Source organism: Manis pentadactyla, chromosome 6, assembly GCF_030020395.1.
Source record: "Manis pentadactyla isolate mManPen7 chromosome 6, mManPen7.hap1, whole genome shotgun sequence".
Classification (NCBI taxonomy): domain Eukaryota; kingdom Metazoa; phylum Chordata; class Mammalia; order Pholidota; family Manidae; genus Manis; species Manis pentadactyla.
In genome coordinates this window covers 6,607,707-6,635,436 of record NC_080024.1, presented here as the reverse complement: position 1 = coordinate 6,635,436, position 27,730 = coordinate 6,607,707, and the positions used below count along the sequence as shown (strand labels likewise).

The window sequence follows — 27,730 nt, the reverse complement described above, 5'->3', positions numbered from 1 at the left end:
TGGCCCTGGGAACACACCTCAGTCCCAGCTGAGAAGCCCTGAGGTTGGCAGAAGGCTGAGGGACCTGTCCAGGGTGTGGCCATCCCACACGAGCACTGGGACAGGCCTCAGAACAGCCGCTGCGTTGGCCTGTGCACCCTGCTGAGCCACACTTCTTCAGAACCAGCCGTGAACCTCCTGACACAGCAGGAGCCGGTTCTCCCAGAGGACCTGGGCCAGGGGAGGGGGCAGCTGGCCGTGGGTGGGCGGGGTGGGAAGGTGGAGGGCGCTGCTCCCAGCTCTGCTCGGCCTCTGTGATGAGGAAGTTCTCTGCTGCTGGTTTCCTTTCCTCGCTGAGCGCCCGAAACAGGAAGTCGGTCAGTGAGCTGGTGGCAGCAGCCCGGGCAACCCAGAGGGAACAGGCGGTGAGCGGTTGCAGCGCGGGGGCCTCAGCTCCCCTCCGTGGCGTGTCCATCCCAGGGTGGCTGCCAGCCCCGGCCCGGGAGGCGTGCGCCCGCCATGGTCCCCTGCTGGAACCACGGCAACATCACCCGCTCCAAGGCGGAGGAGCTGCTCTCCAGGACGGGCAAGGATGGGAGCTTCCTCGTGCGCGCCAGCGAGTCCATCTCCCGGGCCTATGCGCTCTGTGTGCTGTAAGTACGAGGCTCCCCACCCTGCGCCCCTCTGCCCTGGCCTGGTGTCTCCTGATGATGGAGGTGCCGCTCAGAAGAGGGGGGGCCAGCTTGGGGCTTCGCCAGGGGCCTGGCCTTGGACAGGTTGCTTTATGCCGGCAGATGCAGTGGCCTGACTTGCACACTGCCCACGCTTCTTGGTAGGGCCAGCTGAGGCCCACTGTGGACTTGCTTGGCGCTGGAGGTCAGGTTTTGTGGCGCTAGAGCTCTCCACAGCACCCCTGGGGCCTGGTCACAGACCCAACCTTTGAGCCTGGTGCCAGGGGCTTCCTCAGGGCTCAAGGGGCCAGGGGGAGGGCATCTGGGCCTTAGAGGCAGGGGGCAGCACAGGGCTCCATGGTGGTGGGTGTGTTGGAAAGCGGCTCAGTCAGCTCACGTGTGGGTCAAAGATGCCCAGTTTGGAAGCCCTCCTGGCAGAGTAGATGTGGCAAGAGGGAACCCTCCCATGCCCAGGCTGCTGGCCCCTGTAGGAAGCCGTTGTTTGGGGAGCCAAGGATAGGGTTGGGTTCACTCAAGAAAGGCACCCAGTTTGCCCAGAAGTCGCATTCCGGCCTTGAGAGCAGAGGAAGTCACCGTCACCGACAGTGAGAACCTCTTGTCTCCCCGCCTCCGCGTTAGGCTGTGTCCCCACCCACTTGGGCCTCTGCCACCATCAATTCCCCCCACTCCCCAGCTGTGGGATGTTAGAGTGTACGAGTTATCCTGACTGCCAAGGAAACAGCCAGTTGTTGACAGTCCCTTTTTAAAACACGCTTCTTGACCCATGTCTGAAGGAAGCCTGCACCCCTGCAGCCCTATGGTCTAGCCACCCCCACCCAGGCCTCGGGCAGAGCCAGGGTGCAATGGGGGGAGGGTGAATCCTCCTGCACCTCTCAGGTAGGGTCCCTGGGCTTGTAGAAAGCCTAGGCAGGGCCCTGCCCATCTCCAGGCAGGAGAGGAAGTGGCGCACTGGGCACAGACCTGTTTTGAGCATTGATTCTAAACATTTGTCAGCACATTACCCCTTTTCATCCTCTTGGCAACCTGAAATGCAGGTTCTGTTATCACCCCACTTTGCTGATGAGGACACTGAGGCTCAGACAGTTTAAGCCAAAGCCATCTCCCCGAGACGTTGCACCCACACAACCGGACTCCTGCCACCTCACTGCTCCCCATCCAGCTGGGTGTGGGCAGAGGCCCAGGGGGTTTACAAGAGCCAGCTGAGAGCATTTAGAAACTAGCCCAGGCCCACAGCTGGTCTACCAGCCTGACCTCTGACTGCGTCAGAGGCTCCACCTCCCCAGGTGGTTTCCTCCACCCCTGATTCTCCTGCTCAAGGGAAGGGACCCAGGACTTCCCTGCAGAGGAAGAGACCTGCCAATGGAATGTTAGAAATGGTGGGGCGGCCACCCCCATCCAAGCCCACTCAGCCCACGAGGATTTCTCTCCTGCCACAGTGGGACCTTTGGGAAGGCTGATTCTGTCAGGTGTTGGCTGTGGGCCAAGCCTCCTGCTTAGCGCGTCCAGGGCTCCAGCTGGCTAACCTTCACAGCAGCCCTTTGACCAGGGTGCATGCTTATGCCCAGGTTATAGGCACAGAACGTGGGTCTCTCTGACTCCAAACTGGCAGCATAATGGCAAGCCAGAGCCAGAGCTGGGACTAGAGGCCCTGGACTTCTAGCCCGAGGGCCCCTAACTTTGCAGGGGAGTGGACAGAATTCAGAGAGGTTGAGGCCTTTGTCCACCTGCTAGTGGTGGCAAACTGGGATCCTGGCCTGGTTTCCCAGATTTGTTCCCCCATGTTCCCTCTGCTCCCCTCTCCTCGTCTGCACTGAGTTACTCTCAGAGCTGCTGTGAAATGCGGGGCACGCACCTTAGGGAGGGTGCCCATGGGGCCCACGGATGTCCACCACCCTCTTAGCCTGGGCCTGGACTCCTCATCAAGTGCCCATCCCTAAGGCCCTTTTAGGTCCAGACACCTAGGCTGGGAGCCTGCCCAGGAGCCCCGCCCCTCAGCCAGGCCCCCGCCCCCTACAAGACTCCCCTTCCCCTCTGCTCTGCCTGGAAGCCACACTCCCTGCAGGGCCAGGAGCCACTGTAGGCTGTGGGGTCCCACAGACCACCGAGTCCTCCAAACACCTGGGAGCACTCATCCTGCTACCACCCTTAATTTTGCCAGTTAAGGAGATTATAAAATGATAAACTAAATGAATGAGAACTCACTGCCACCTTCCAACATGAAATAGATTTCATGAAAGAAAGCACCCTTTAACACCAAAAAGGTAATAAGAATATATTCTTTAAAAAAAAAAAAAAAGCCAGTCCTTTAAATGAAATAGATTTAACTTCCTGGAAAACAAACTCCACCATCCTTAGTTTTTCTCCATTCCCTGGGGACTGGTGAAAAACTTGTCCCACGCCAGCCGGGACCACAGCCTGGTGCCGGGAGCCCGGATGGAGTGAAGGGCCCCTGCGCTTCACTCCTCTGCAGCTCTTTGGAGGTCAGCTGACAGTGCAGGGGGCCGAGGGGTGCCGCTGGGGGGCTAGGGCCCTCTGGCGACCCTGCTCTAAAGTGAGCTGGGCCGGAGCACATGATTTGATGATTGAAAGAGAACTAGGGCAGAGAGTGAGGGAGACGGCAAAGGACAAGGCAGGCTCAGGGCCCCCGTGGCCTGAGGAGTGCCCATTCCTCCTGAGAAGTGAGCCCTGCCACCTGCCTCTGGGTGGGAAAGCACAGATCTCAGCGACTCAGGAAGCCCGCGTGAGAGGGGCCCTGGAGGCCCATCTCAGGGCCCAGAGAGCTAGAGGGAGACCCCGAGCAGCTGACCACATGGTCTGAGTCCAGCTCTACAGCTTGAGAACACGAGGGGTAGCGGGCTCTCCCCAGCAGGGCCTGTGTCACTCTCACCCGGCCCCTCTCAAACCCACCAGCAGAGGCAGCCCTGCTCCAGGGATATCTCAGGGGCAACTTGTGGAGACGCCAGGCCCATCTTGGAGGGAAGATGCCAAGAGGCTGCCACTACCTGGCAGGTTAAATTCATCTGTGCACAGACATCTGTGCACAACACTTCACTGAATGGTCTCATGCCCTGGAGCGTGAACCCAAGCTTAGCGATGAGATGGTGGTGGTGCTCCTAGCCAGGCCTTCCTCCCTGCCCCAGTGATGGAATACGAGGAGGTCTGCTCTTCCCTGCCGAAGTTATGCCGTAGGACACAGCCCTTAGGGGCAAGCATTCTGTGTCCGGCTAGATCTGATGTGAGTCCTAGCATTTGCAAGATGTTAACCTTGTGCCCACCTTGCATCCTCATGATGCAATGCCTATTTGTTGTTGTTGTTGTTTTTACTGAGGTATAATGCACATCCCATAAAATCTGCTTTTGTACAGTGTACAGTTCAGTGGTGTTTAGTACATTCATAATGTTGTACAACCATCACTACTATCTAATTGCAGAAGGTTTTCATTATCCCAGAAAGAAACCCTGTAGCCTATCCCCTCTCCCCCCAACTCTTGGTGACCGCTAGTCTACTTTCTGTCTCTAACCATGTGCTTTTTCTGGTTATTTTCTATCAATGGGCTCATATAATATGCAGCCTTTTGTGTCTGGCTTTTTCACCTAGAATAGTGATTTCAAGGTTCATCCATGTTGTAACATTGAAACAATCTTTTTCATGACAGAATAATAGCCCATTGTATGGATATACCACAGTGTGTTTATCCGGTCATTAGTTGATGGACGTTTGGGTTGTTTCTACTTTTTGGCTATTATGAGTGATGCTACTATGAATCTTATGTACAAGCTTTTGTGTGAATATTTGTTTTCAATTGTCTTGGGTGGAACTGCTGGGTCATATGGTAATCCTGTGTGTTACAATGTAATGTACAACTTGTAGCAGCTGCAACCATTCTACACTCCCATGAGCAGTGTGTGAGGGCTCTCATTTTTCCATGTCCTCGCCAACCCTTGTTGTTCTGTTTGTGATTACAGCCATCCTAGTGTGTGTGTTTGGCATCTTACTGTGACTTTGCTTTGCATTTCCCTGATGATCAATGATCCTGAGCATCTTTTCATGAGCTTATTGGTCATTTGTTTATCTACTTTGGAGAAATGTCTATTCAGATCCTTTGTCTATTTACAAGTTAGGTTATTTGTTTTTCTTTCATTATCAGTAGATTACTGAGAGGGTGAAATGGGAGAACGTGGGAAACATGTATCACCCCAGGCAGCACATGGTAATAAGCACTCGCTGAATGCTGGCCATGAATTTTTATAAGCTATAAAATGCCTAGTGACATTTTGGAGGCAGAAGGGTATAGGGCCCATCTGTGAAAAAAATTACAGAGCAGAGGGAAGGAGGAGAGCGGGTCACTTCTGGAACTTCCTGGAGGCCCTCAGGAGCCTCAGGGAGACAGTGAGCTGCCATGTGGGGCCTCTTCAGAGGAAGTACTCAAAGAGATAAGGCAGGAAGAGGGCTTGAATGGCCCATGAGTGGCTGGTGGCTGCTGGGGACAGGGTTGAGCGCCTGTAAGCCTGAGGGAGAGAGGGGACCAGGCAGATGCCAGGAAGAACCAGTGAATGAGGGTAGAGGCCATCTTAGGAGTGATTCACTAACTGCAGTTCAGGAGGGAGATCCGGAGAGGACTAAGTCCCCAGCTTGAGGGAGCTTGTCAGGAGGGGGACGTCAGTGCCTCTAAGCATATCAGGGCCCTGCCCGCTGGAGGGGGAAGATTAAGCCCCATGGTCTGAGACGCCAGATCCTTTCTCTCGCCCTGTTCATTTCACACTCACTTTGTCCCATTAGTTAGAAAAGCAGTATATTAATAAGCACCATGACAGTTTGGGTTCAACTATTTATTATAAGTGCCACCAGCTGGGGCTGGACCCCAGAATGTCAGCTGGTCCAGCCCCTCACTTGCCAACGGGGAACCTGCCCTCCAGAGAAGGAGGCCACCACAGACATTGGTGGCAGTGTGGAAATAGATCTTCTGATAAACAGTGCAGTGTTCTTCCAAGCAACTTTAAAAAATTGCATTAGGTACAACGTATAGAGAGTACAAAGTATGAAGAAGAAAAATAGTCACTCTTACACTGAGAGTAACGTAAATGCTGTTAATTTGTTGGTATATCTTCTCATTTTCTATCCCTCTTTCTCTCCATATATATATAAAATCTCTATAATATATATGCACCTATAATATATAATTTTAGTCTGTTTTCTAGCATTTCCCCGTGATAAAAATTGTTCTCCTAAATATCACGTCTTATGTATGCACAAAGTTTTATTACATAGTGTGCCTTAAGTTATGAGATGACTTTTCTAATATCAGACATTTAAGGTACCAACAGTATTTTGCTGTTAGAAATATGATGGCGATGAAGGTCTTTGGGCAGAAATGTGGCATTTCTAGTTATAGGTTTCCAGGGGTGGAACTACTGGATCAAAGGGTAGGAATGTTTTGAAGGCTCTTGATACAGAATGACAAACTGCTTTCCAGAAGTTTTGCTCCATTTGAGCTGCAGTAAACGGTACAAGAGAGTGCCCATCTCCTTCCAGCCTCCCTATTCAGAATATTTGCACTTAAAAAATATTATTAAGTTGCAAGGTGAAAGGGGTCAGTTTCTTTTCACTTTGGTTTGCACTTCATGGTAAGTTTGCCCAACAGGAGTGTCGACCTGCATGATTCCCCTTTTGTGAAAGCTCTGTTCAATTCTCTTTGCCATTTGTCTTCAAAGCCAAAGCTTTTCCGCTGTTTGGTGAATTCCTTATGTCACATTTGTTGCAAGTATTTTCACTGTGCTTTGCCTTCAGACTTTAAGATTTTTTCCAATATTCAGAGATGGTAAATTTTCATAAAGGCTATCAATCTTTTTCTTTTGTGATTTTCTTTCCCCCTTTCCTTTTCAATTTAGAGAGTCTGTCCCTCTGTGCACTGAAATTCGATTCTGTTTCTTTCTGTGGGAGGTAGGATGGTTAGGGCAGGGCCTTTGGGGCTTAATAGACTTGGGCTTAGGATCACTCTGCCTGTCCAGCTTCTAGCAGGTTATCTAATCCCACAGGTCCTTGGTTTTCTCATCTGAAAGCTGGGGCTAAGAATACCTATATAGTAGTGTTGTTGCGTGGATTGAATGAAAGTGTATATCATGTGGTTAGTGCCATATTTGGCAAAAACAGATGGGAAGTTTGTAGATTTTTTGTTTGGGTCTTTTCTTTTTTACACTGAACACTTTAATCTCTCTGGAATTAATTTAATGAATGGTATGAGACAAAGACTTAGGTGTATTTTTTTCAAGCATTTTGCTCGAAACTTCCTACTGAATAATTTATTCCTTTTCCCTTTGTGATCCCTCTTTTACCAGATATTACATCTTACATAGCTCTCTGTTTATGCTATTCCATGTCTGTCTGCTTTTCTTACACTAATATCATATCAAATGCATTACCACAACTTTATGAACCATTTTATTTTAGGATTTTCATGTCTATTCAAGTATTCTTCCAGGTGAACCAGATAATAATTTTGTCAAGTTGCAAAAAATAGTACTGGGGCTTTGATTAATAGTGCATGAAATTTGAAAAATAACTTGTGAAAATGGACATTTAATATTACTCAGGCTTAATAATAAATATAGCTTACTCTGGTATTTTAATTTTTGTGATTTTCTTCATATAGATCCTGTATGTTTCTTGTTATGATTACTCCTGATTATAATTTTGTTACTGTTGTGAATAACACTTGTCTCCTACAGTTACCCTTTTGTGGTAACTGATAACACACAGGGAAGTTACAGATTTTATAAATTCACCTTTTATTCTGTCACTTTATTGTTTCAAATTGCTTTTCATTTGCTTCTCTTGGGTTTTCTTGATAGAACATTCATATCCTATGCAAATTATGATCATTTTGTGGTCTACTTTCTGAATTCTTATAACTCTTGTTCAGATTTCATAACTTATTACATTGGCCGGTATTTCTAAAATATTACAGTGGAGGATATTGAGAAGAGAAAATGCCTACCTCAGGGAGACTTTCTGTAAGAATCAAACATGATACCACCAGGGAAGAACTTAATACAGTATCTGGCACACCAGGCACTTGATGAAAGTTAGTTGTTGCTCTTTATCATGTCAAAGAAGGAGTGGTCTTTTCCTAGTTTTATAGAGTTTGAAGGGCTGAGTATTGAATTCTATCAAATGCCTTTTTAGTATCTGTTGAAATGATTATGTTGTTTCCCTTATTTTATTTACTGGTGTCATAACTTATTTTTATGAATTTCCTAGTAGCAACCATTTTTGCATCACTGAAATGAACTATTCTTGATTATAATAACATTTCAGTGTACTCTGAATTTTATTTAGGATTTTTGCATAAATGTTCAGAAGTAAGACTGACTTGTATGATTTTGTTCATGTGATGGTTTAAGAGTCATGTAAGTTTTATAAAATATGGAAACATTTATGTAACATCATTACTATCTGATTTTTTCTAACATTAAAAAATTTTTGGCAAAGGTGCTTTTCCATAGAGCTGCTTGTAGAGATAATTATTTAATATTTACTTCAATTTCTTTTTGATGTATTCTTGTTTTCTCACTCCTGCCACGTCACTTTTGATAAGTTACATATATTTTTCAGAAATAGTCGATTTGTTGAGAGTATCAAATTTTCTGGCATACAATTAGTTTTCTATAATTTTAAGGTTTTTCTTTTATTGCTGTTGCTATCTTCTTTTTCTTACTTCTGGTTTTGTTTACTTGCTGTGCTAGCCAGGATCCTAGCCAGAAATAGATGGCAGAATTCAAAGGGGTGATAGGAGTAGGGCTGGCAAAACAGCCTGAAGCTGGCAGCCATAAGGAGTCATTCCCGCTCCTGACGTGAGGAGGCAGGGGCCGGCTGTGTCGCTGGGTCCCCGGACCTGAGCTGTAACTTTCAGTCGAGGAACCCTGCAGCAGGCAGGGTGCGAGCCAGGGGACCCAACACCACCAACCCACCTTCCCCTCCCTCTGCCTGTGCCTCCCATTGGCCAGGCCTGGGGGAAGCAGTCCGCACAGGTCAGCCTCCTGGACACAGGGCAGGGGGAGGAGAACAGAGCGGGTCTGGTTGGCAGGGGTGGGTGGGAAGGGCAGAGGAGGATGGCCAGCACACCTGTACTTTTCTCTTTCCTTTATTCTATTTGTCAGAAAGTTGTCCATTTACTTTTGTGCTTTTTAAATCATATGCTTTTAGATTTATTGAACTGCTCTGCTTTTTATTTTTATATTAAAAAATTATCTGTGCTCAGGAATGCCTATTATATATGTGTCTGAGAACAGAGATCTGTCTTCTGTATTTCTCATCTTCCCTCTCGTTTAAAATCTGTTTTTTCCTTCTGTTCTGACTTTCTTGAGTTTGTCTTCTTCCTCCTAATGTCCTTCAGAACATCAGCTGCTATTTATTGACTGTCTCGTGGTGTTTGATGCTGACTCCCGAGCTCCAGGTCTTTCCCTTCTGAACAGTTTTCCCTGCCTGGCGTTGTTCAGTTTTCACAAGATTTTCCCAGTTTCAGAGGTGCAACGGTCTCTCAGCTCCTCCTGAGCTCACAGATCAATCTTCTCCTCCAGATTGTCTTTTTTCCTTTTTAAGTGATTCTATGTAACACGGAGGTGACAACTTCAATAAAAATGGTGCCTCTTCTTTTAAGTGGTGATATATTTTCGTAGGTCTGGTGATTTTTCTTTTCCAACAAGGAACTATTGGGAAAAAAATGGATCAGATTCTTTTAGAGATCAAAATGGGTTTCTGCCCAAATTATCTTCTTAAATGAAAAAGGACTGTCAGGGATAGGTGTGGGAGCCCCCCACCCCAAGACCCAGCTGATGGGGGTGAGGGATGAGAGAGTGGTGCGTGGAGAGTGGGCTTCCTCCCAGGGGTCTCATACAAGAGAAGGCCCTCTGGCCCTCTAGGCCAGGGGCTCAGCAGGCCCCCAGCAGGGCTCTGGCTGGGTCAGCTCCACCTCCCACTGGCCACCTGGGCCACGTCCTCCTACTTTCTCTCTTCTGAACTAATAGCCTCTCTTAATTCATCCATTGTCTTACTCTCTTTGGCTGGGATTCCTTGAGGTTTGAGTGGTGAGTGGTGAACACCCTTGGTCCTGGGGCTGACACATTTTCTCTGGTTACTTCTACATTGGTCCGAGGGGCTTTTTTGGATGCAGTTTCCAAGCCTTGTTCTCCCTCCCCATTTTGCCCAGACGTGCGCAACACTGAAGGATAAAACAGAAAACATACAAACGACATTAGAAATGAGAACTGATATATAGCAAGAGTTACAAAAGGATTTAAAAACAATTATAGAGTATGCTAAGCCAATTGGCAGAGCAAGACAGATACTAACGAGGTTCTGAATTGTAGAGTTTGATTTCTCCATCTCCCTGGGGCTTAACATGTTAAAGAAAGTTTCTGCACGTGCTTGGCAGTGTTTTCTGGCTGGGAAGAGTCACACAGAAAGAGTAATATTTATCTGGGAGAACAAACAAAATGCCAAGATGTTTCTTCCTACTTCCATTTGCTTGTTCTCTTGCATTCAGATAAAACTTGCAAGCCTAATTGGGGTTGATCTAGAAATGCCTTTCCCAGGGGAAGCCTGTTCCTGCTAGGAACAGTGTAGGCCCTTGTCACCCAGCAGTGGTTGGGAGTTGCTTGGAGAATTTGTCCTAAGTCCCAGTTCATTTGAAAACGAAGCAATCTCCCATGCTGTGTCGGCTCAGTGCTGTCCCAGCCTGGGTCTCCAGTGGGAATATTCCTAATACGATCGCCCTGACATGCAACCCAGTGACTGGAGAGAGTAGCAGCTGAGGACCAGTGTCAGCACATCAAACTGTCACTAAATCACCACAAGAGCAGGGACAGGGCTGGACGGGACCCACTGTCCCCAGACAGCAATGAGTGTGTCTGCGGTATGTTTTCGTGCAGTAGTCATCAAAGATGATGTAACTGTGGAATTTTCACATTAAGCATTTCACCTGTAAGCTTTTGTGTGGGTATGTGTATGGTGGGGGGGGCATGTGTATGTGTATGCTACGTATCTGTGTCTGCATATGTGCATGTACATACATGTACATGCAGGTAGGACCAGTGAAGGGCAGCTGCTGGTGGGTGGGGGAGCCGAAGAGTGCCCACCTCACAGCCCTGCAGAGCACAGACACCCCATGGCATGCAGTTTGAAACACCTGCTCTCCTGTTGGCTGTGTGTGGCAGGGCTGTGGTGGTGGTGATACTCTACGTAGTCCCTTGAAGATCTAAACTGATTCAGCCCCAGGGACAGCCTCTCGACCCCGTGCACTGGAGATGCTGAGACATTACTGTCCAAGGGGAAAGTGGCCTCTCATCCTAGTGTATCAGCTTTTGCATTCTGATCAGGCTGAGTAATACAGAGCTGTCTCTTTCTCTTGGTGTTTCTAAAACCTCTTTGAAAGAGCTGTAAGGCTTGTCTGCCACACCTGATTAACTAAAGAGCCTTCCTGCCGTGTGCAGCTGTCCCTCTCCTTGTGATTCTGTCCTTTCTTTCTGTTTACAAGCTGATGTTTTGGGTCTGTTCAACCTCTTCCACATTAGCTGCCCTGCAGCAAACAAGGACTGTTCAGCGCTGGTCTCATTTGCATATCTGCAGAAGGAAGTGTCACAGAAGAAGCAGGGGCAGATCAGAGTACAGCGGGGTTGAGCTCTCCCCTGGCATTGGACCCGCAGGCTCTCCCAGGGGGCGGAAGCTGGAGGGCGAGGTGTGGGGGAGGTGGGCCGGGGTCGCGAGGTGGCCTCCGTGTCCCAGGACCTCTCTGGAGGAGAGGTGGCGCCGAACCGGAGTCACCTACCACCTCAGATAGAAGCCGGTGGTGGCCGCAGTTCAGGCTCCGGAGACAGGCCAGGGGGCTGAAGGTGGGAATTAAGGTGAGGGCTTCCAAGAGGGAAAAGGAAACTTGCCTGTGAGAAATGAAGAGATGCATGACAGTGAACTACCCATACATTCTCCAGAACTTTCCTTAAATATCCATTGACCAAGTCACAGATAGTAAAACTGACCACATGAAATTGTAAAACTTCTACACAGCTTTAAAAAAGATCAACACTGTTAACAATAAATAATTCTAAAATATATTGCAACATATATCAAAGTCTTCCAAATAAATTAGCAAGAGATGTTTTTAAAAAATGTGAGCTGAAGACCTGAAAAGGAATTCACAGGAAAAGAAATACAAATAGTGAAACACATTAGAACATGTTCAATCTCTCTCATCAAGAAAGGCAAATTCAAGCAAGCTATCATTTTTCTTTCACGTCTCAGATTTGCAAAGATTAAAATGTCTGATAACAGCTGGTTGGCGGGGTGTGGGGAAATAGACACTTTCATATCCGGTGAGTAGGAACAAAGAGTGACACAATCTCATTGGAAGGCAATTGTGAGTCTCTATCCAGATATGACATACCCATGTCCTTGAGTCCAGCCACTGTCCTTGCAGTGAGTTACCCACAATCACAAATAAATGTCAGCTCATGTTGTGTTCAGTGTGTTCCAGTAACTATTCTAAATGCTTCTCATACATTAATTCACTTAATCTATACAGTGACAGGTAGATGTTGTGTTATATCGTCCCCATTTTACTGATGGGGAAACTGAAAGTATGGATTCACAAGTGTACCCAATATGTAGTTGTGTAGGTGATGTTCACACAGAGATGTTCACTGCAGCGTTATTTATAATAGTAAAAAGCTAAAAGTAACTACTTGTCTAGTATCACAGTCTAATTGAGTGAATAATTGTGCAAGCACATGCTGGAACATGGCTTGGGAAGATCGCTAAGATTTTTTTTTTTTTTGCAAAAATAGTAAACTTCAGAATATGGACAGTCTGATACTATTTATGTTTTAAAAGATGTGCATATAAAGGTTTGTGTATATGTTTAAAAGTTCTGCAACAATTTATAAAAAGGAGTAGTAAATCTAAAGCTGAACTCACAGGAGCAGAAGGACACATTTACTTTTCATTTTTTATCTTTCTATGTGGTCTTAAATTTTTTTAACTAGTGTGTAATTTTAAAATCTAATTAAAGAATGCCACATATCAATGTTTAGTGAAGCGCCGGGCACATGGAAGGGTCTATGAGGGGCAGCAGGGTCCCTGGCACACTGGGGTTCAGGAGGGTTGGGCAAGTTTTCAAGGTTCATGAGAATCCCAAGTGGAGGAAATGGGGGGAGATTATGGAGGGTGAGAAAACAGACCCGAAGTTTCAATAAAGTATAAGGCCCAAAGAGCACTCCCCCGAACTCCACACACCCCTAGGCTCAACAACAGCGCCGGGACGCCCACGTCTGTCTGCTGCCACCAGGCTCCCCACCATCTGGCCCACCCACCCGTGTGCCACTCTCCTAAGGTGCTTAGACTTGATGATTTCCCCTTTCCTCTCAAAGGTTTTAGGAAAGTAAAAAGTGACTGCTCGTTTTCCTCCTTACATTGGGGACCCCTGAGCCACAAGAAGGTAGAGCTGCTAGAACGAGAATCCAGATGCTCGCACCCCCTCCCTCGGAGCCACCCTGAGGCTCGCTCACCAGCTGCAAGGGGAAACCCAGGTCTCTGAAGGGCTGGTGGCTGTCCTTTGAACTCATGGGACAAAGTCTCCAGGGGAGGAAGCCGCAGGGCACTGGGGGAGTCCGGGAAGGCAGGCCCCTCTGTGACTGTGCCAGACCCCCACTCGGCTTGTCCACGCCCAGCTCGGCCCCATGGGAGTCTTGTTTCTCCTTGGCTCTGCTCTTTCTGCCAACAGGCAACTCGGAGGTGGAGATCGCAGGCCTCTTCAGATCAGACCACACAGCTGTCAAGCACCAAAGGAAATCACGCCCCAGAGACCCCACCTGCCTTTTCCTGAAGCTCCTCTAGTGCTGAAGGGGTGGGAGGGGGGCAACCAGTGCCTCAGCCCGGGATTGCTGGGTGTCAGAGCTGATCTCCATCTCAGAACGGTCAGCTCCAGAGTTCAGAGACTTTATGCGCAGAATCCTTGAGCCATGTCAAGAATTCTTATCTTTTTAGTTATCAGAAAAATGAATTTTCCTGCATGGGTTCTAATAAAGTATTTGGTCTATTTCAGGTATCGGAACTGTGTTTACACTTACAGGATTCTGCCCAATGAAGAGGAGAAGTTCACTGTCCAGGTAGGTCCTCTGTAGACCTCAGAGTCTGACCCTGACTGGAGCCAAAAAACGAAAAAGAGGCAGAGAGCACAGAGTCCTAAGCAGCCTAGACAGAAGGGCCCAGCTGAGCCTGTCCTTCTCCTAGAAGTCCCTGGGTGGGGTTGGCATAGTGGGTCAGCTGTGACCCTGCTCTGTGACCTGACGGAGCAGGCATAGCAGGCATTCTTTGCATTCATGTGATGAAGGGGAAATGATGGGAAGAAGGACACACAGAGACAAAGGAATAGTAGGTGACTGGCTTGTCAAGGATTTTCTTCCATATGCTCAAATGGGTGCAAGTATGTAGGCCAGGAGGGAGAGAGGGAGGGGAATATGCAGGAGAACACATGGTATTTTCCGAGGGGCTAGAAGATTGCCCAGTGGATTAGCACAAAACAGTCCCTTTCAATTTGTGGAGACCTGTTCTGTCAAGGGCTGATGCTCATGGCATCTGATTGCACCATGTAAAGTTCAAATGTGCTCTTAAATGTTAAAGAAAAATCAGCTGCCCTCATCTGAGTATGGGAAGACCATCCAGCACACAGTGAGCTTGACAAACACCACAGGCCTTGTGCGACCACAAGGCACAAGGCATGACGACTGAGCGATGGGGAGGCCAGGGGAGCCACCTTTATCTGGCTGCACTAAAACATGAAGGTGGTCAGAACGAAAAGGGTGCCTTCTCAGCATCCTCAGCAGGGCAGACAGGTCGCGCTTAGCCCTCGGGACCGTGGTAAGAGGCTCCAGCAAACGGTGTCCACCCATGTGCCGAGCAGGTCAGCCCAGGCAGGCAAGGGTTGGGGCATCACGTCCTGGAGGAGCAGCAACACGGTCTGTGAAGTTTCATGAAAAGGAAGTAGAAGCAGAAGGGGAGAGGGGCACAGTCGCCGGTTCCAGAATGTGAAGGGAACCGTGCATTTTGTGCAGAACTAGGATGTAGAAATAAACCGAGCTGGACTCCAGGGCAGGGCACAGGTGACTGGAAATGTGTCAAGAGGAGGAGCCATGCTGAGCAGAATGTCCGTGCAGAGGCTGTTTATGGTGGTCGCACAGTCACTTCCGTGAGCCACTTGGGCGAGAGAGAGACAGACACCAAGGGACACAATCCAAGTGCCCCGGGAGGTCCGCAGCAGCCTTCTGGGGAGGCTGGCACTGCCCGCTGCAGGGCTTCCATGCAAGAGGCGAGTCTGGGCTAAGCAGAATTGCCCCACCTGATGGAGGCCAGGCTGAGCAGTACTTCCGGCTTCTTTGTCCTTCTCACACGTGCGTCTGCACAGGTGGCTCAAGGGCATCCCCTAGAATGTTATTGGCTAGCGTGGGGCACCACGTGTCTTGGACTGATCACCAGGAACAAATGTTGGCACACCTGGTATGAGAGCATCCTTTCTAGCGCTTGGCAGCCGCTACTCATCAGGACAGCTGTCCCTCATGTGGGCTCCGCACCCATCAGGGACGTGGCTGCCCGAGGGGTCCCACATGGGGTAGGCGGTGGGCCTCAGTGCCCTCTACAAGCTCCTGCAGGTCTAGAACTGTGTGAACTCTCCCGGCTGGGTTGGCACCCTTGACAGGTGGTTTGCTGAAAGGAGCCCAAACTCTCTTAAGTTAAAAGTTGGGGGACGCTTTTGATCTTTTTTCCCCTTGTGGTTTCCTTTATTCCTTCAAAGTGAAGAAGACTTTAAGTATGACTAGGCCTTAAGCTGGAAAAGACACGACTTTGTGGCTTCTTGTACAGCATTCGTACCCACGTCTTGTAAGTGTACCGACCGCGTCTGGCATCTATTACCTCTCATCTTCACGCCCTTGCTGCTGTGACATCACGTGTTTGGGTGAATTGCTGCCAGGACTGCAGCAGCCTCAGAATCTGGGGCCTCATTGGGCTGTGGGGGTCACAGGAGCAGAGACAGCCCTTGACTAACTCATGCGAGTGTGGACAGCCCACGCGGAGATGCATGGGGCAGGGAGGAGCCGCTGGGGGCCAGGGGCACAAGGGCTTTGGGCCCTGCTCCCTGGTGCTGCCTGCCGCTGCTCAGCCCTGCTCTGTGCAGCTGCTCGTCTCCCACCAGCAGGCTCACTTCTCAGTTACCAGTCCCTAGGGGGATTCTGCTTGGCGCAGCCACCAACGGCTTTCTCTGCATGGGCCACTCAGGGGTCCCACGTCTGTGTATGAATCAGCTAGCTGGGAACAGGTGTCCACCCACCTCTCAGAGATGGGGACTGCATGGTTATCTGAGGCCCACACTCAGCCAGGGCGATGCCAGACAGGTTTCCTGGAAGAGCGATGCCACTGCTGGACATGTTTGCACCCCACTCTGGTACTGGGCCTGTGGCCTCCTTGGTGGCTGACAGCAGGTATCCAGGGTATAGGTTATGAGGGGTCTAGGTGGCCTGAAGAGGTTTCCACCCCTAAGACTAGGCCTTCCTGCACAAACACAACACAGTTTACTAAAAAAATAAGAGCAGATATCTAGTGAGAGGCAAAGGAATGCCTGAGCGCCGTTGGGCCAAGTCTGAGAGCCGATGGAGCCCCAGAAGTTATTGATTGCTGCTTATTTTAAGTGGAGTTCCTCTTTTTATGCTGAAGCAGAACCTCATGCTATTTTCTGAGCTTAGCCACAGTTTCTGAATAACTCATTCTTACACCTGAGTCTGTCTAGTGCCACCAGAACAGGAGTGCCCAAAATAAGAGTCCTGCCTGAAGCATTGTCCGGCGAAGCACCAAAGGCTTTCACCACTTTCCTGTTTCAATTACTTTAGCTCTTCTCATTGGGCTTCTGTCTTTTTGACAAAACCAAAGAGCCACTGCATCGTCCTCTGGTGCAGAGCGACCTCCGGGCTTGCCTGTGCACTGCGGCCCTTCCCAGCCCAGTCCGGTCAGGCGAGGGGTGGTCCTGAGGCTTTGGGGACTTCACTCTCCCCCTGCCTTCCTCGGGCCGCTGAGAAGGCAGAGGTGACAGGGGAGGATGTAACCTGAGACCTCCTTCGACCTCTTTGTTGTGCATGTGGACCTTCTTTCTTTGACCCCAGAACGTGTGTCCAAACCCGGCTGGGCATTGGGTCCCCTGGGGAAGGACAGACTGTGCCCCAGAAGGACAGGAAGGCAGGACCATGTCGCCTCAGGCCTGAGTTTACCGCACCAAGAGAATGGGTTTCTTGTAAAGAAAACCCCTTTCCTGTTGGAAAGGGAAGTGACCCTCCTCCAAGCAGCCGAGTCCAGGGCCAGCTGCTGGGCTTCTGCTGCCTGTGGAAATGACTCCTCTCTGGGAGGTCGAGGTGAGCCCGAGGCAGGGCCAGCAGTGAGGGGAGGCCACGGGGCTCGTGGGCGGCCTTCAGACCTGTCCCCGGAACAGCTGCCCCAAACCCAGCGCCACAGTCAAAGTCAGTGGCGCTCTTCGGCTGCTTTCCTACAGCCCTGTGACCCTGGCTACCAAGCACAAATCAGAAAATAAAAACCACCTGAGCCCCCGGCACGCCTATATTTGCTGTGAACTTCCTGTCTTTTCTCAGGGTTGAGACTGTATCCGGGATATTGACCGTTTCAGTCAAGAGAGGAGCGCACACGGGTTTCACTGCAAGTTTAGGTGAAGAGGGAATTTGAAACTATCTGCCTGGTAGACTCTTTGCATATTCTTTCCTGATTAGAAGAAAAGGCCAGAGGCTGGAGCCGTTTGGGTGAGAGACCCATGACTCAGTTCCCCGTCCCTGATGGTGGCTGTCACATAGCTCTGGGCAGTGTAGCTATTAAAGAGAGAAAAGAAACAACTTTCTAAAAGCCCTTCTGTCACAAGTGTCTGGGAGGGTAAACGGTTGAGCCATTGTTTTTAAGCTCAGGAAGAGGGTGGCAGCTGTTATTGTTCTGAGTGGTCACCAAGTGAAGTAAAGATTCCGTCTGAGCCTCCAGGCGAAGGATGTGGCTCTAACACACACTTCCTGACATTGCACAACAAGAGGGAGCAGAAAGGGTGCAGGCGACAGCAGCCCCACAGGGCCAGGGCCGCCCTGCAGGGCTCCCAGCTATGCTGAGGGCAGCGGGCCCAGCCAGTGTCCGCGGAGGCCAGGCAGTCCCTTTATGCCATGACAGCCACATTCTAGAGCCTACATTTTCATTTATTTACTTACTTACTTAATTTCAACTATATTTTAATTTTTTATTTCATTTTGTCTGCTGTAGAGCATGGACAGATCTATTTTCCAAGCATCTGAATACCTCAAAACATCTCCCAATTGCCTTTGCAACCAAAAGGGAATTTGATGGAGATAAAATTCTTGGGGACCAAGTTTTCCCTCAAAATTGTAGGAGGTATTTATTGTTCTGCTGCCTTCAGAAGCTGAATATTACAAATAGCCCCAAATACAAAATCCAAGGCCAAACTGGTCCCTGTTCCATGATAGGGAACCAGTTTTTTTGCTTTTTCTGCTTTGAAGCTGGTTGGCGATTCTTTTTGACCCTTGTCATTTTCTTTTTGTCGATAATTCCTGGAATGTGTTCAGCCTGCTTGCTTTGCAAACTTGAGTTTTTCTTTGGCTCAGACTTTTCTTCTGTTTGGTCTTAGAGTAAGTTTTTTTCTGGCTCTTTTGGTTTCTATTTGTCATCTCTACCTCCAAAGAAGTGTCTTTACTTTCACCTTGTCCCTGCTTCTCCGTACTCCAAGCCTTCTGTCCACCTTGCCCCAGGACATGGGCTCATTTCCTCTTTGTTGCCCAAAGAAGAGCTCACTTGGGACCAACACCAGCTGTGGCTGGTGGGTTTGGGCACAAGAATAGGACGCAATTGTAACCAATGAGATGTGATGGGGAGTGTTCTGCAGGCCTCCTGGTAAAGGTTTATTTGTCTTAGAGACACTATAAAAGGTCCCATTTCTACCTTTGGAAGCTATCATAAGATGCAATAGCTGGGGCTCCTGCTGCCATCTTGCACCCAAGAGGGGAGGTTGCTGGAGGGTGAGGCCAATATGCAGAGGGCAGAGCAGAAAGATGAAATGAACCTGAATCCTCAACGATGCCATTGAATTAGGTGAACAGAATTAACCAGCCTGGTCACTATCCTGTCTCCAGATTTCCTGTTCATGAGATAATTCATTCTTTTCTGTTCAAGCTTCTGAATTTAGTGTTTTCTGTTACCTGCAGTTAAAACAGATTCTAACATGCAAAGGTGTGGACTATCCTAGGGAAATTTCAAAGCAGAAAATGAAAATTTTGTATCAAACATCAATTGCACTGCACCAAAGCCCACAGCCATGGTCGGACACCCGTAGTCGTTGACTCTCCCCTCTCCTTGGCTGTGGCCAGCACCCCTGTTGCCGGGACCCATTTCCTGTGATGTGTTTATATGTTAAACATCCTGGGGTGCACGATCCCTTTCTCCAACTATAACCAGAAAAACTATAAAACCAATCAATAATTTAGCGATCTCTGTGCCCTGGGAAGGCACCCTGATGACTTGCTGCAGGATGGCCTCTCTCACCTCCACCCTTCAAGATCAGGTTCTAGGTCTAACCTTCAGATATGCAAGAGGCTGCTTAAAGTTACCCCACAGAGAAGAGGGTCTTTCTCCAAGAAAATACCTCTCCCAAGAGGCCTTTCCTAATCACTTCATAAAAATATCTACCCACACCCGAACTGTCACCCCTAGCCCTTTACCCTGCTTTGTCATCATGGCTCTTGTAACTACCTGACTTTATATGCTTATTACTTGATGTATTTGTTGTCTTTCCTAGAACTATTCCTGGCATAAAGTGGACACTCAATGAATATTTGTTGAATGAATTCTGCCGCCACCCTTAAGAATACAGAAAGAGCTGTACGTTTTGTTTACTACTGCGACTGATCTTACCCCTGCTGCTGAAGGGTCTCCACTGCCCCTGACGGCTCATCACTCTTGTTTTTCATACCATGGTCAATTTCTTCCACTTCTGGGCAGAGTTCTCTGTTGCACAGTTTCGGTTCTGCTGTCGCTCCTTCCAAAGCGGATTTTAATTTCACCATTGAGTCTTTCATTCTGTTGCCAGCCTGCCTTGTCTGGCTGGTCTCCCTTTAACGGGTCCTGTTGTCCGGTTGTCTTTCCCGTTCTCTCCTTGGGCGTTTTCGCTCCTGCGTCATAAAGGCCTTGCCTTTTCACATCCGAGCGAGGATGTCAGGTGCTTCCTGGGATGTTTCACTTGTTCCTGAGCAGTGTTTTCAGAGAAGGCTTTCTCTAGGTTTTATTCTCTCTAGCTTCCAGTTCCTTGTGTGAAATAGTGGGATAACGGCAGTACTTCTCATGCAGGGAGGTTTCCAGGACTATAAGGGATGGTTTATGTGAAGCCCCCAGCACAGTTCCTGGCACGTGCACAACTCAAGGAATGATCATTTCACAATAACGAGTAAGGGGGCAAGGGCACGGGGGCCGGTCAGCTAAACAGCACCCAGGCTTGAGAACTGGCCAAAGGCTGGGAACGCCAGGCACAGGGGAGAGATAAAGTGCTGAGACCTGGGGACATGAAAGACACAGGGGTCCTGGGATGGGTATAAGACAGTCCAGGGGGACTTAGAAGAACGGGTGGCCGGGAATCCTGACTACCCCCAGATCACGGCCCAGTAGAGACAGGAAGGAGGTGCCATGTCTGGGCCTCTCTGTCCTGTCTGTAGAACTGGGATTGTCCTGTGCCTGTTCATTGGGTCTATGTCAGCCCCACTTTAAAGAACTGGGGGAGACAGAAGCAAGGGGTCAGGGCAGGGGCTGGTGTCTGGGGTCCCATGAGGCAGTAAGAGAGAGCCCTGAGGATGCCAGAGGGGTCAGAGGGTGGGTGCCACAACTCCTACGGGGCCTGCCTCCTCCCTTCCCAGCGCTGCCCCCATTTCCTGAGCTCTGATTGGGAGTCAGGCACATGCAATACATTCTTTAATCCTGGGAGGGAGGTATTCTTCCCATTATTCCCATTTTAAATACATGGAAACTAAGGTTTAGGTGGGATAACACTGCTTGGTTCATACAACTAGTCTGTGACAGAAGAGGGATGTGCCTTGACCTGCCATGCTGTGGCTCAGGGGCCAGGCCACCCTCCCTCTCCTTGGCATTTTAGGAAATTTCTACAGTGAAAGGAGCTCCCCTCAAATGGGAGGAAATGAGTGGCCCAGCTAATCCTCAAAAAAAACCTAACCCGTCACTCCTTCTTCTGTGCTCCCCAAACTCCTCCCCTCTTCCTGCCACCACCACCTTGCCACGTAGGCTGGTGCTTCACCCCGTGTCTGTCTCCCCACATGAGCTGTGGGTGCCTCAGGAGTAGGGTGAGGGTCCCGTCTGCTCTAGAGCCTGGTGCAGGACCACAGATTCATGACCATCGATGAAATGAAAGGCCCAATTGGACTTGAACTGAAGTGGTGCCTCTGTTTACCGCTTGATACTTATGAAGCCTTTTGGATTTAACCTTGACCTCCCTGTTCTCAGCAGAGGTGCACCCCATTTTGAGCAACCCAGGATAGAAAATTCCAAAATTTCCCTCCAAATACTGAATTAATCAACAGGAGATCAGTTAGTCATTTTCCTGAAGAGGTTTGCTAGAAGAGAGTAGGGAGGTCAGTAAACCCCTTCATTTCAGCTGCTCCTGACTGTCCAGGTCAAGAAGTCGCAGAAGGCGGACAGCTGTCAGAGTGTCTGCCCGTCTCTCTGCCATATTTGTGCTCCCTCATGATCTGGGGGAAAAGGTTCTGAAGTCTTGAAGTGATGAGATGTGTCTGCCAAAATCCCAAGTCTGAGGCAAATGCACAGTGTGCAGACCCCAAGAAGATGCCTTGGGACCTCATCCTGGGACAAGGACAGGGCAGGGGGACAAGGTCAGAGGCTTTCAAGAGGGAAACCAGACATTCACACAAGTAGATTTAAAGGTTACTCAGAAGGTTACTTAAAAAAGACCACTGCCTGCTCAGGAAGCCAGACAATTGAATGGCTCTGTCTTCCTGGGAAGACATGGAGGAGATGGTTACTCCTACCAACACCAAGTTCCTTTCTGCCCCAGGATCTTTGGCATTGCCCCTGCCCTCTGCCTGAGACTGTCCTCCCAAATCGCCATGTAGCTGACTGCCCCAATGTGTTACTCCCAGGTCTCCCGTCTAAAGTTACGCCCCACCCTGTTTCTCCATTATTCTCCTGCACTATAATTTTCCAATATACTCCTGTTTTATTTTCTTCATTGCTCTTATCACTGTCTGCACTGGGATTAGTTTCCTATTGCTGCTTTAACAAATTACCACAGACATAGTGGTTCAAAAACAACACAACTTATTATCTTACAGCTCTTGAGTTTGGGAATCTGAAACGGGTCTTGCCGGGCTAAAATCAGAGTGTTGGTAGGGCTGTGGTCCATTACCTGCATTCCTTGGCTTGTGGCCCATTTCTCCATCTTCAAAGCCACCAAGAGTGGGTCAGGGTTTTCTCACCGTGCCACCCACTAGTTGTGACTATCCCACCTTCCTCGTACACTTCTGAGGACCCTTGGGATTTGATGACCCACCTGAACAATTCAGGATCATCTCCCTATCTCAGGGTCAGTATATTCGCAACCTTAATTCCCTCTGCGTCTTAATTCCCCCATGCCACAAAACCAAACATCTTCACAGAGATCAGGACATGCACATCTTTGGGGATCACTGTTCTGCCCCCCATAGCAGCTGTCTTTGTCATTTATTGACTCACTTGTTTGTCGTCTGTCTCCACCATGAGGATGTGGAGCCTGGGGAAGCTAAGACCTTGTCTGTCTTGCCCACCATTGTATCTGTGGCTCCAGTAGAGAGCCCGGCACATGGTTGGTGCTCATTAAATATTTGCTAAATGGTTGAATAAAGGAGTAAATGTGTAAAATGAGCAAGGGAGGAAAGGCCTCCATTTCTTTACCTATGAAAGGAGGGTAGTGGGCTAGTGACCTCCAAATGCATTCATGCTTTAAAATTCTCTGTTTCCTTTCCCTGTATGGCCCTGGAAGATGACTGGTTAGCCAGAGACGGGTAAGATTCCTCAAGGGAGGAACAACCTAAGACAGGCACAGTCGCAGGGGGGCCATCAGGTGAGAAATTGGGGATCAACAGAGGTGAGACTTAGAACCTCACCCCCCCTGTTTTGAGAGAAATCTTCTGCATACGTGGATGTTTTATTGCCCTTGTCTAGCTTGGATTAACACTTAGTCTACAGGCACACACCTGATCATCTACATTTGCCCTCTTACAGCACTAAACTATGTTTTCTACCTTTATCTTGCATCTACCTACCACTTCAGCATTTTATTTTGAAAAAAATAATAATAATAATAATAAGGGAGAAATGTGGGATCCACATATAAATCAAGTATAAAAATCAAATGAATATTCATATTTGACCTGATTGTTTATAGTTCATAATGCGTGATCAAAACCGAAAGTTTCTGTGATGACTGCCCTTGCACTGTTCACCATGTAAGAACTTGTTCACCATGTAAGAACTTGTTCGTTATGCTTCAGAAGATTGGAGACTGATGAGAACTAGGCTTGGGGTGGATTAATGATTGTGCATTGAGCATTGAGTCCCCTATACAGAATTTTATTGTTGTTAACAACCATTTGATCAATAAATATAAGAGATGCCCTCTCAAAAAAAAAAATTCTATGTTTCCTTCTCTAACAGTGACATCAGCACAGGCTTAAGAGAGGCGAGTGTTCAGGGCAGCTGTTTTATGACCCGCTCTGCCTTCTAGGGGTGCAGCTGGGTCTGGGATGAAGTGAGGGCCACAGGGGAGTTTGGGGGCGAGCTGTAGAGTTAATCAGGGAGCTGCCCCAGGCGTCACCTCCCTGGAGGCTGACTCCCTGGCTAAGGACACAGAGCTTGTCTGCCGCTGTCACTCCTGTCTTCCCCAGAGCACCTTGAGAGCTTCACAAAAAGAAAAGCAGCAAGCTGGAAAGAGTAGCATTTCAGAGACCTGTAATTAAGGTAAAAATATCCCTCCTGGGCTCCTGGCAATGGCGAAATGGAGTGTCCTTGTCCCTGGACCACTGGGACTGTGAAGGCTTTGGAAGGACACTGATCCGTACAGGGTTTTAGTCTTGACGAGCTTGCACAATTGTAAATGCCCTCTGTATCCAAGCAAGTGCCCAACAATGTGTGATTAAATTCTTGAAGGGCACAGATTCAAACCATGCAGCACCTTAAGTACAGGACTTTGCATGGGGTAAGAGAAAAGGGGAAATGGAAACAGTGAGGGGGAAGAGGTGCTTCTTCACTGCATGTGTCAGAGGGAAATGGTGATTTCAAAGGCACATGTTGAATATCAGAGGTGGGGGAGACTCCCAGTAGCCACCCTTCTCCCCCACCTGCCACCCCCATGCAATCTTGAACTGACCGAGCTGGGCCATGTTGCTGCAGGCCAATGACTGGAAGTCTCTGGCTCCCAGGTGCCAGAAAGATAAATTAAGTAGCATGTCATGAGAAATGGGGAAATAAGCCGGCTTCCGTTCTGAGTACACCAAGAGATCCTGTTTTGATTTTTTTTTACATGTTTGTAGGTTATATTTCATAATTTTTAAATTGAAATATAGTTGATATGCAATATTATATCGGTTGCAGGTGTACAACATAGTGATTCAACAATTATATATGCATTACTAAATGCTCACCACAGTGTAGCTACCAACTGTCAACATACAAACATATTATAATATTATTGACTGTATTCCCTTTGCTGTACTTTCACCCCCATGACTATTTTATAGCTGGAATTTTGTACCTCTTTATGCCCCACCCCCCTCCCTTATGTCAACCACCAGTCTGTTCTCTTGTTTATGTTTATGAGTCTGTTTCATTTGTTTGTTTGTTCATTTGGGTTTTTTTAGATTACACATAAATGAAATCATATGGTATTTGGTTTTCTCTGACTTATTTAACCTAGCATAATACAATTTAGGTCCATCCACACTGTCCAAGTGGCAAGATTTCTTTCTTTTTTATGGCTGAGTAATATTCAAAGACATATACATATCACATTTGTATCCAGACATCAATCAATGGACACTTCAGTTGCTTCTGTATCTTGGCTATTTTAAATAATGCTGCAATGCACATAGGGGTGCATTTATCTTTTTGAATTGGTGATTTTGTTTTCTTTGAAATTTCTAGAAGTCATATTGCTGGGTTGTATGGTATTTCTGTTTTTTGTTTTTTGAGAAACCTCCCTGCTGCTTTCCATAGTGGCTCCACCAATTCACATTCCCACCAACAGTGCACAAGGATTCCCTTTTCTCTACATCCTCCTCTCAAGAGGTCCTATTTGATACAGGCTGGCTTGGAATGCTAAGTTACACTTTTGACAAATTTTTCTTTTCTTTTTTGACGTTAAGAAGGACTACTGCAGATCAGTATTTGTTATCTCTGCTTTTTCTCTTAGGAAAGTAGTAGGTGAGGGGGAGGAAATGCAAATCGAAAATACAAAACAGAAATAAAATCCCCCAACATTGAAACATGCCTTGCTTTTTGGGAAACTGTCAATGTAAATGTGTTTCTCCAGAATTTAACTTTAGAGGCTGTAATATATTTGGCATCTTAAAAATAGTCTTAAAGACTTTATGGTAAGCACGTTGAATGCTCGCTGAGGCATACTTTAAATTATCAACATTGCTCTGATAATTGGGGGAGAAAAGGTTTGCAAAAATTTGGCAATAATAGTATCATGCCTGGTTGGCTAACAACAAGTATGCCCTATCTGAAGTGTACTATGATTTCCTTTAAAACTGAAGCTGGTCAAAAGGTACAAATTTTCAGTTAAAAGTCCTGGGGATATATGTACAGCATGGTGAAGATAGTTAATAAAACTGTTACTATTGCACATTTGAAAGTTGCTAGGAGAGCAGATCTTAAAAGTTCTCATCCCAAGAAAAAAAAATTGTCATAAGTGGTGATGGCTGTTAACTAGAAATGCGATCAGTTTGCAATATATACATATATTGAATCATTAGACTGTACACATGAAGCTGGTATAATGCTGTATGACAATTATATCGCAATTTTTAAATGTAAATACAAAGTTATTGGGAATATTGTGTAGGAACAGATAGTAATAATAATAATATCAATGATAACATCATTGCTTGGAGTCCATAGGCCATGCAGAGCTCCCTGCTGCTGTCAGTCTCAAGCAGCTTCAGACCACACTCCTTTTGGCCAAAGAGTATGTTCTCCCCAGTGCCTCCCTTCTGCCTTCCACCCTTTTAGCCCTGTGCCACTCCCTGGGGTCTGAGAAACAGGTGTTGCCCTGGTGCCCTCCTGGGTAGAACTCGAGAGATTCTCTAAAGCTGGGTGATGCAGTGGCCACATGTGGCCATCAAGCATTTGAAATGTGGCTGGTTCAAACTGAAATGTGCAAAGTGTAAAATACACACCAGATTTCAAAGACTTAGTTCTAAAAAAGGAAAGAAAAGAATGTAATATATCTCATAATATTATCTCAGTTTTTCATTGCACATCAAAACCATAATAGATTAGATGTCCTTAGTTAAGTAAAATATATTCATCAAATTAATTTCACCTGATTTTTTAAAACTCTTAAATGTGGCTACTAAAAAACTTAAAATCACATGTATGATTCACATTATATTTCTGCAGACAGCATTGCTCTAGAGCCTTGCTACTCAAAGTGTGGGCCACAGACCAGCACCATCAGCATAACCTGGGGGCTTGTTAGAAAGGCAGAGAGTCACCCAGACCTACTGACTCAAAATCAGCGTTTAAACAAGTTCCTGTGCCCAGTGAGGCTTGAAGGCCATGTCGAAGTGGGGGTCATGGCAGTAAGTCTCACACATAATACCAGAAAGTACAAAATGAGGCAAATGCTCAGGAGGGCAAATTGCCAGTATCCATGAACATCTGCAGTGCCTGCGCCCAGTGAGGCATGCATGCCTCCCCCGAGCCCCAACCCTGGGGGTCACGTGGGCCAAGATACTTGTACAGGAAGTTCACTGCAGCATCGCTTCAAACAGGGGACCAAGAAGAACCAGCAAACAATCTACATGTGATTAACAGGGAGCTGTTAAATAAATTGTGGTCTGGCTGCTGAAAGACTATAAAATTGTTTAAAGAATTAAGGCAGAGCTGTATATAATAATTTGGAAATAGCTCCAAAATTTAAAAGAAAAAGTTGAAGGCTGGTATTACAGTATGAGAGTTTGGTCTTCTTGGTTTGGATATACACAGGATTGCACGTACATCAGAGTGACAGGGAATATATCAAAGAAGCTGGTCACAGTGGACCAAGAATGGGGGTCTTGGGGGGAGAGGGCTTCTGCTTTCCAATTTACAGTCCTTGGTACCATTTTAATTTTTTTTAAGCATGGCTGAGATATAACTTTTAAAATAAGAATCCTTTTTTAAAAATATTTTACTTCTTTTGTTTATTTTAAAATTATTATTCCAGGAAGTGGGTTCATCTTAGAAAACCTGGGGGAAAGGTTGTTGGAATTTGAAGTTCTAAAGAAAAGTCCCATAAGAGAGACTGGGAAAAGGAAGGTGGGCGTCAGGTTGAAAAGGGGCTTGAACGCCAGGCTGGGAAATTTAGAGTTTGTCCTGCAGGAAGCAGGGGGCCATGGAAGAGGTTTTTTGGTTTGTCTTTGTTGTTTTTAGAAAATTGGGGTGAAGTTGACCTAACAAAAAATTACCAATTGTATAGTGAACAGTTCCTTGGCATTTAGTGCGTTCACAGTGTTTTACAACCACCATCTCCGTCTAGTTCCTGAACATTTCCAAAATAAAACCCCTTACCTGTATAATAATTTTAAAGTTAGCTTTTGAGAATATCACCTTCTATTCTCTATGCCCCTCTGGGAAAAGCATGTGTTGAATTTTAACCCCTCAACGTAAAAACTGGGTGGTGGGGGTGCCTTTTGTGTGTGTGGGGGGG

General features: G+C 47.5%; 1 protein-coding gene across 1 annotated transcript in view; it reads left to right on the top strand.

Annotated features, from left to right (window-relative positions):
* Window positions 1–330: 330 nt before the first annotated feature.
* The window catches only part of INPP5D (inositol polyphosphate-5-phosphatase D), a 114,213-nt gene continuing 86,813 nt past the window's right edge, over window positions 331–27,730 (top strand). Inside the window, exons 1-2 of the mRNA XM_036911754.2 lie at window positions 331–632; window positions 13,763–13,826. Coding sequence (XP_036767649.2) covers window positions 499–632; window positions 13,763–13,826 — 198 coding nt within the window. The 5' untranslated portion in view covers window positions 331–498. The remainder of the gene's footprint in view (window positions 633–13,762; window positions 13,827–27,730) is intronic.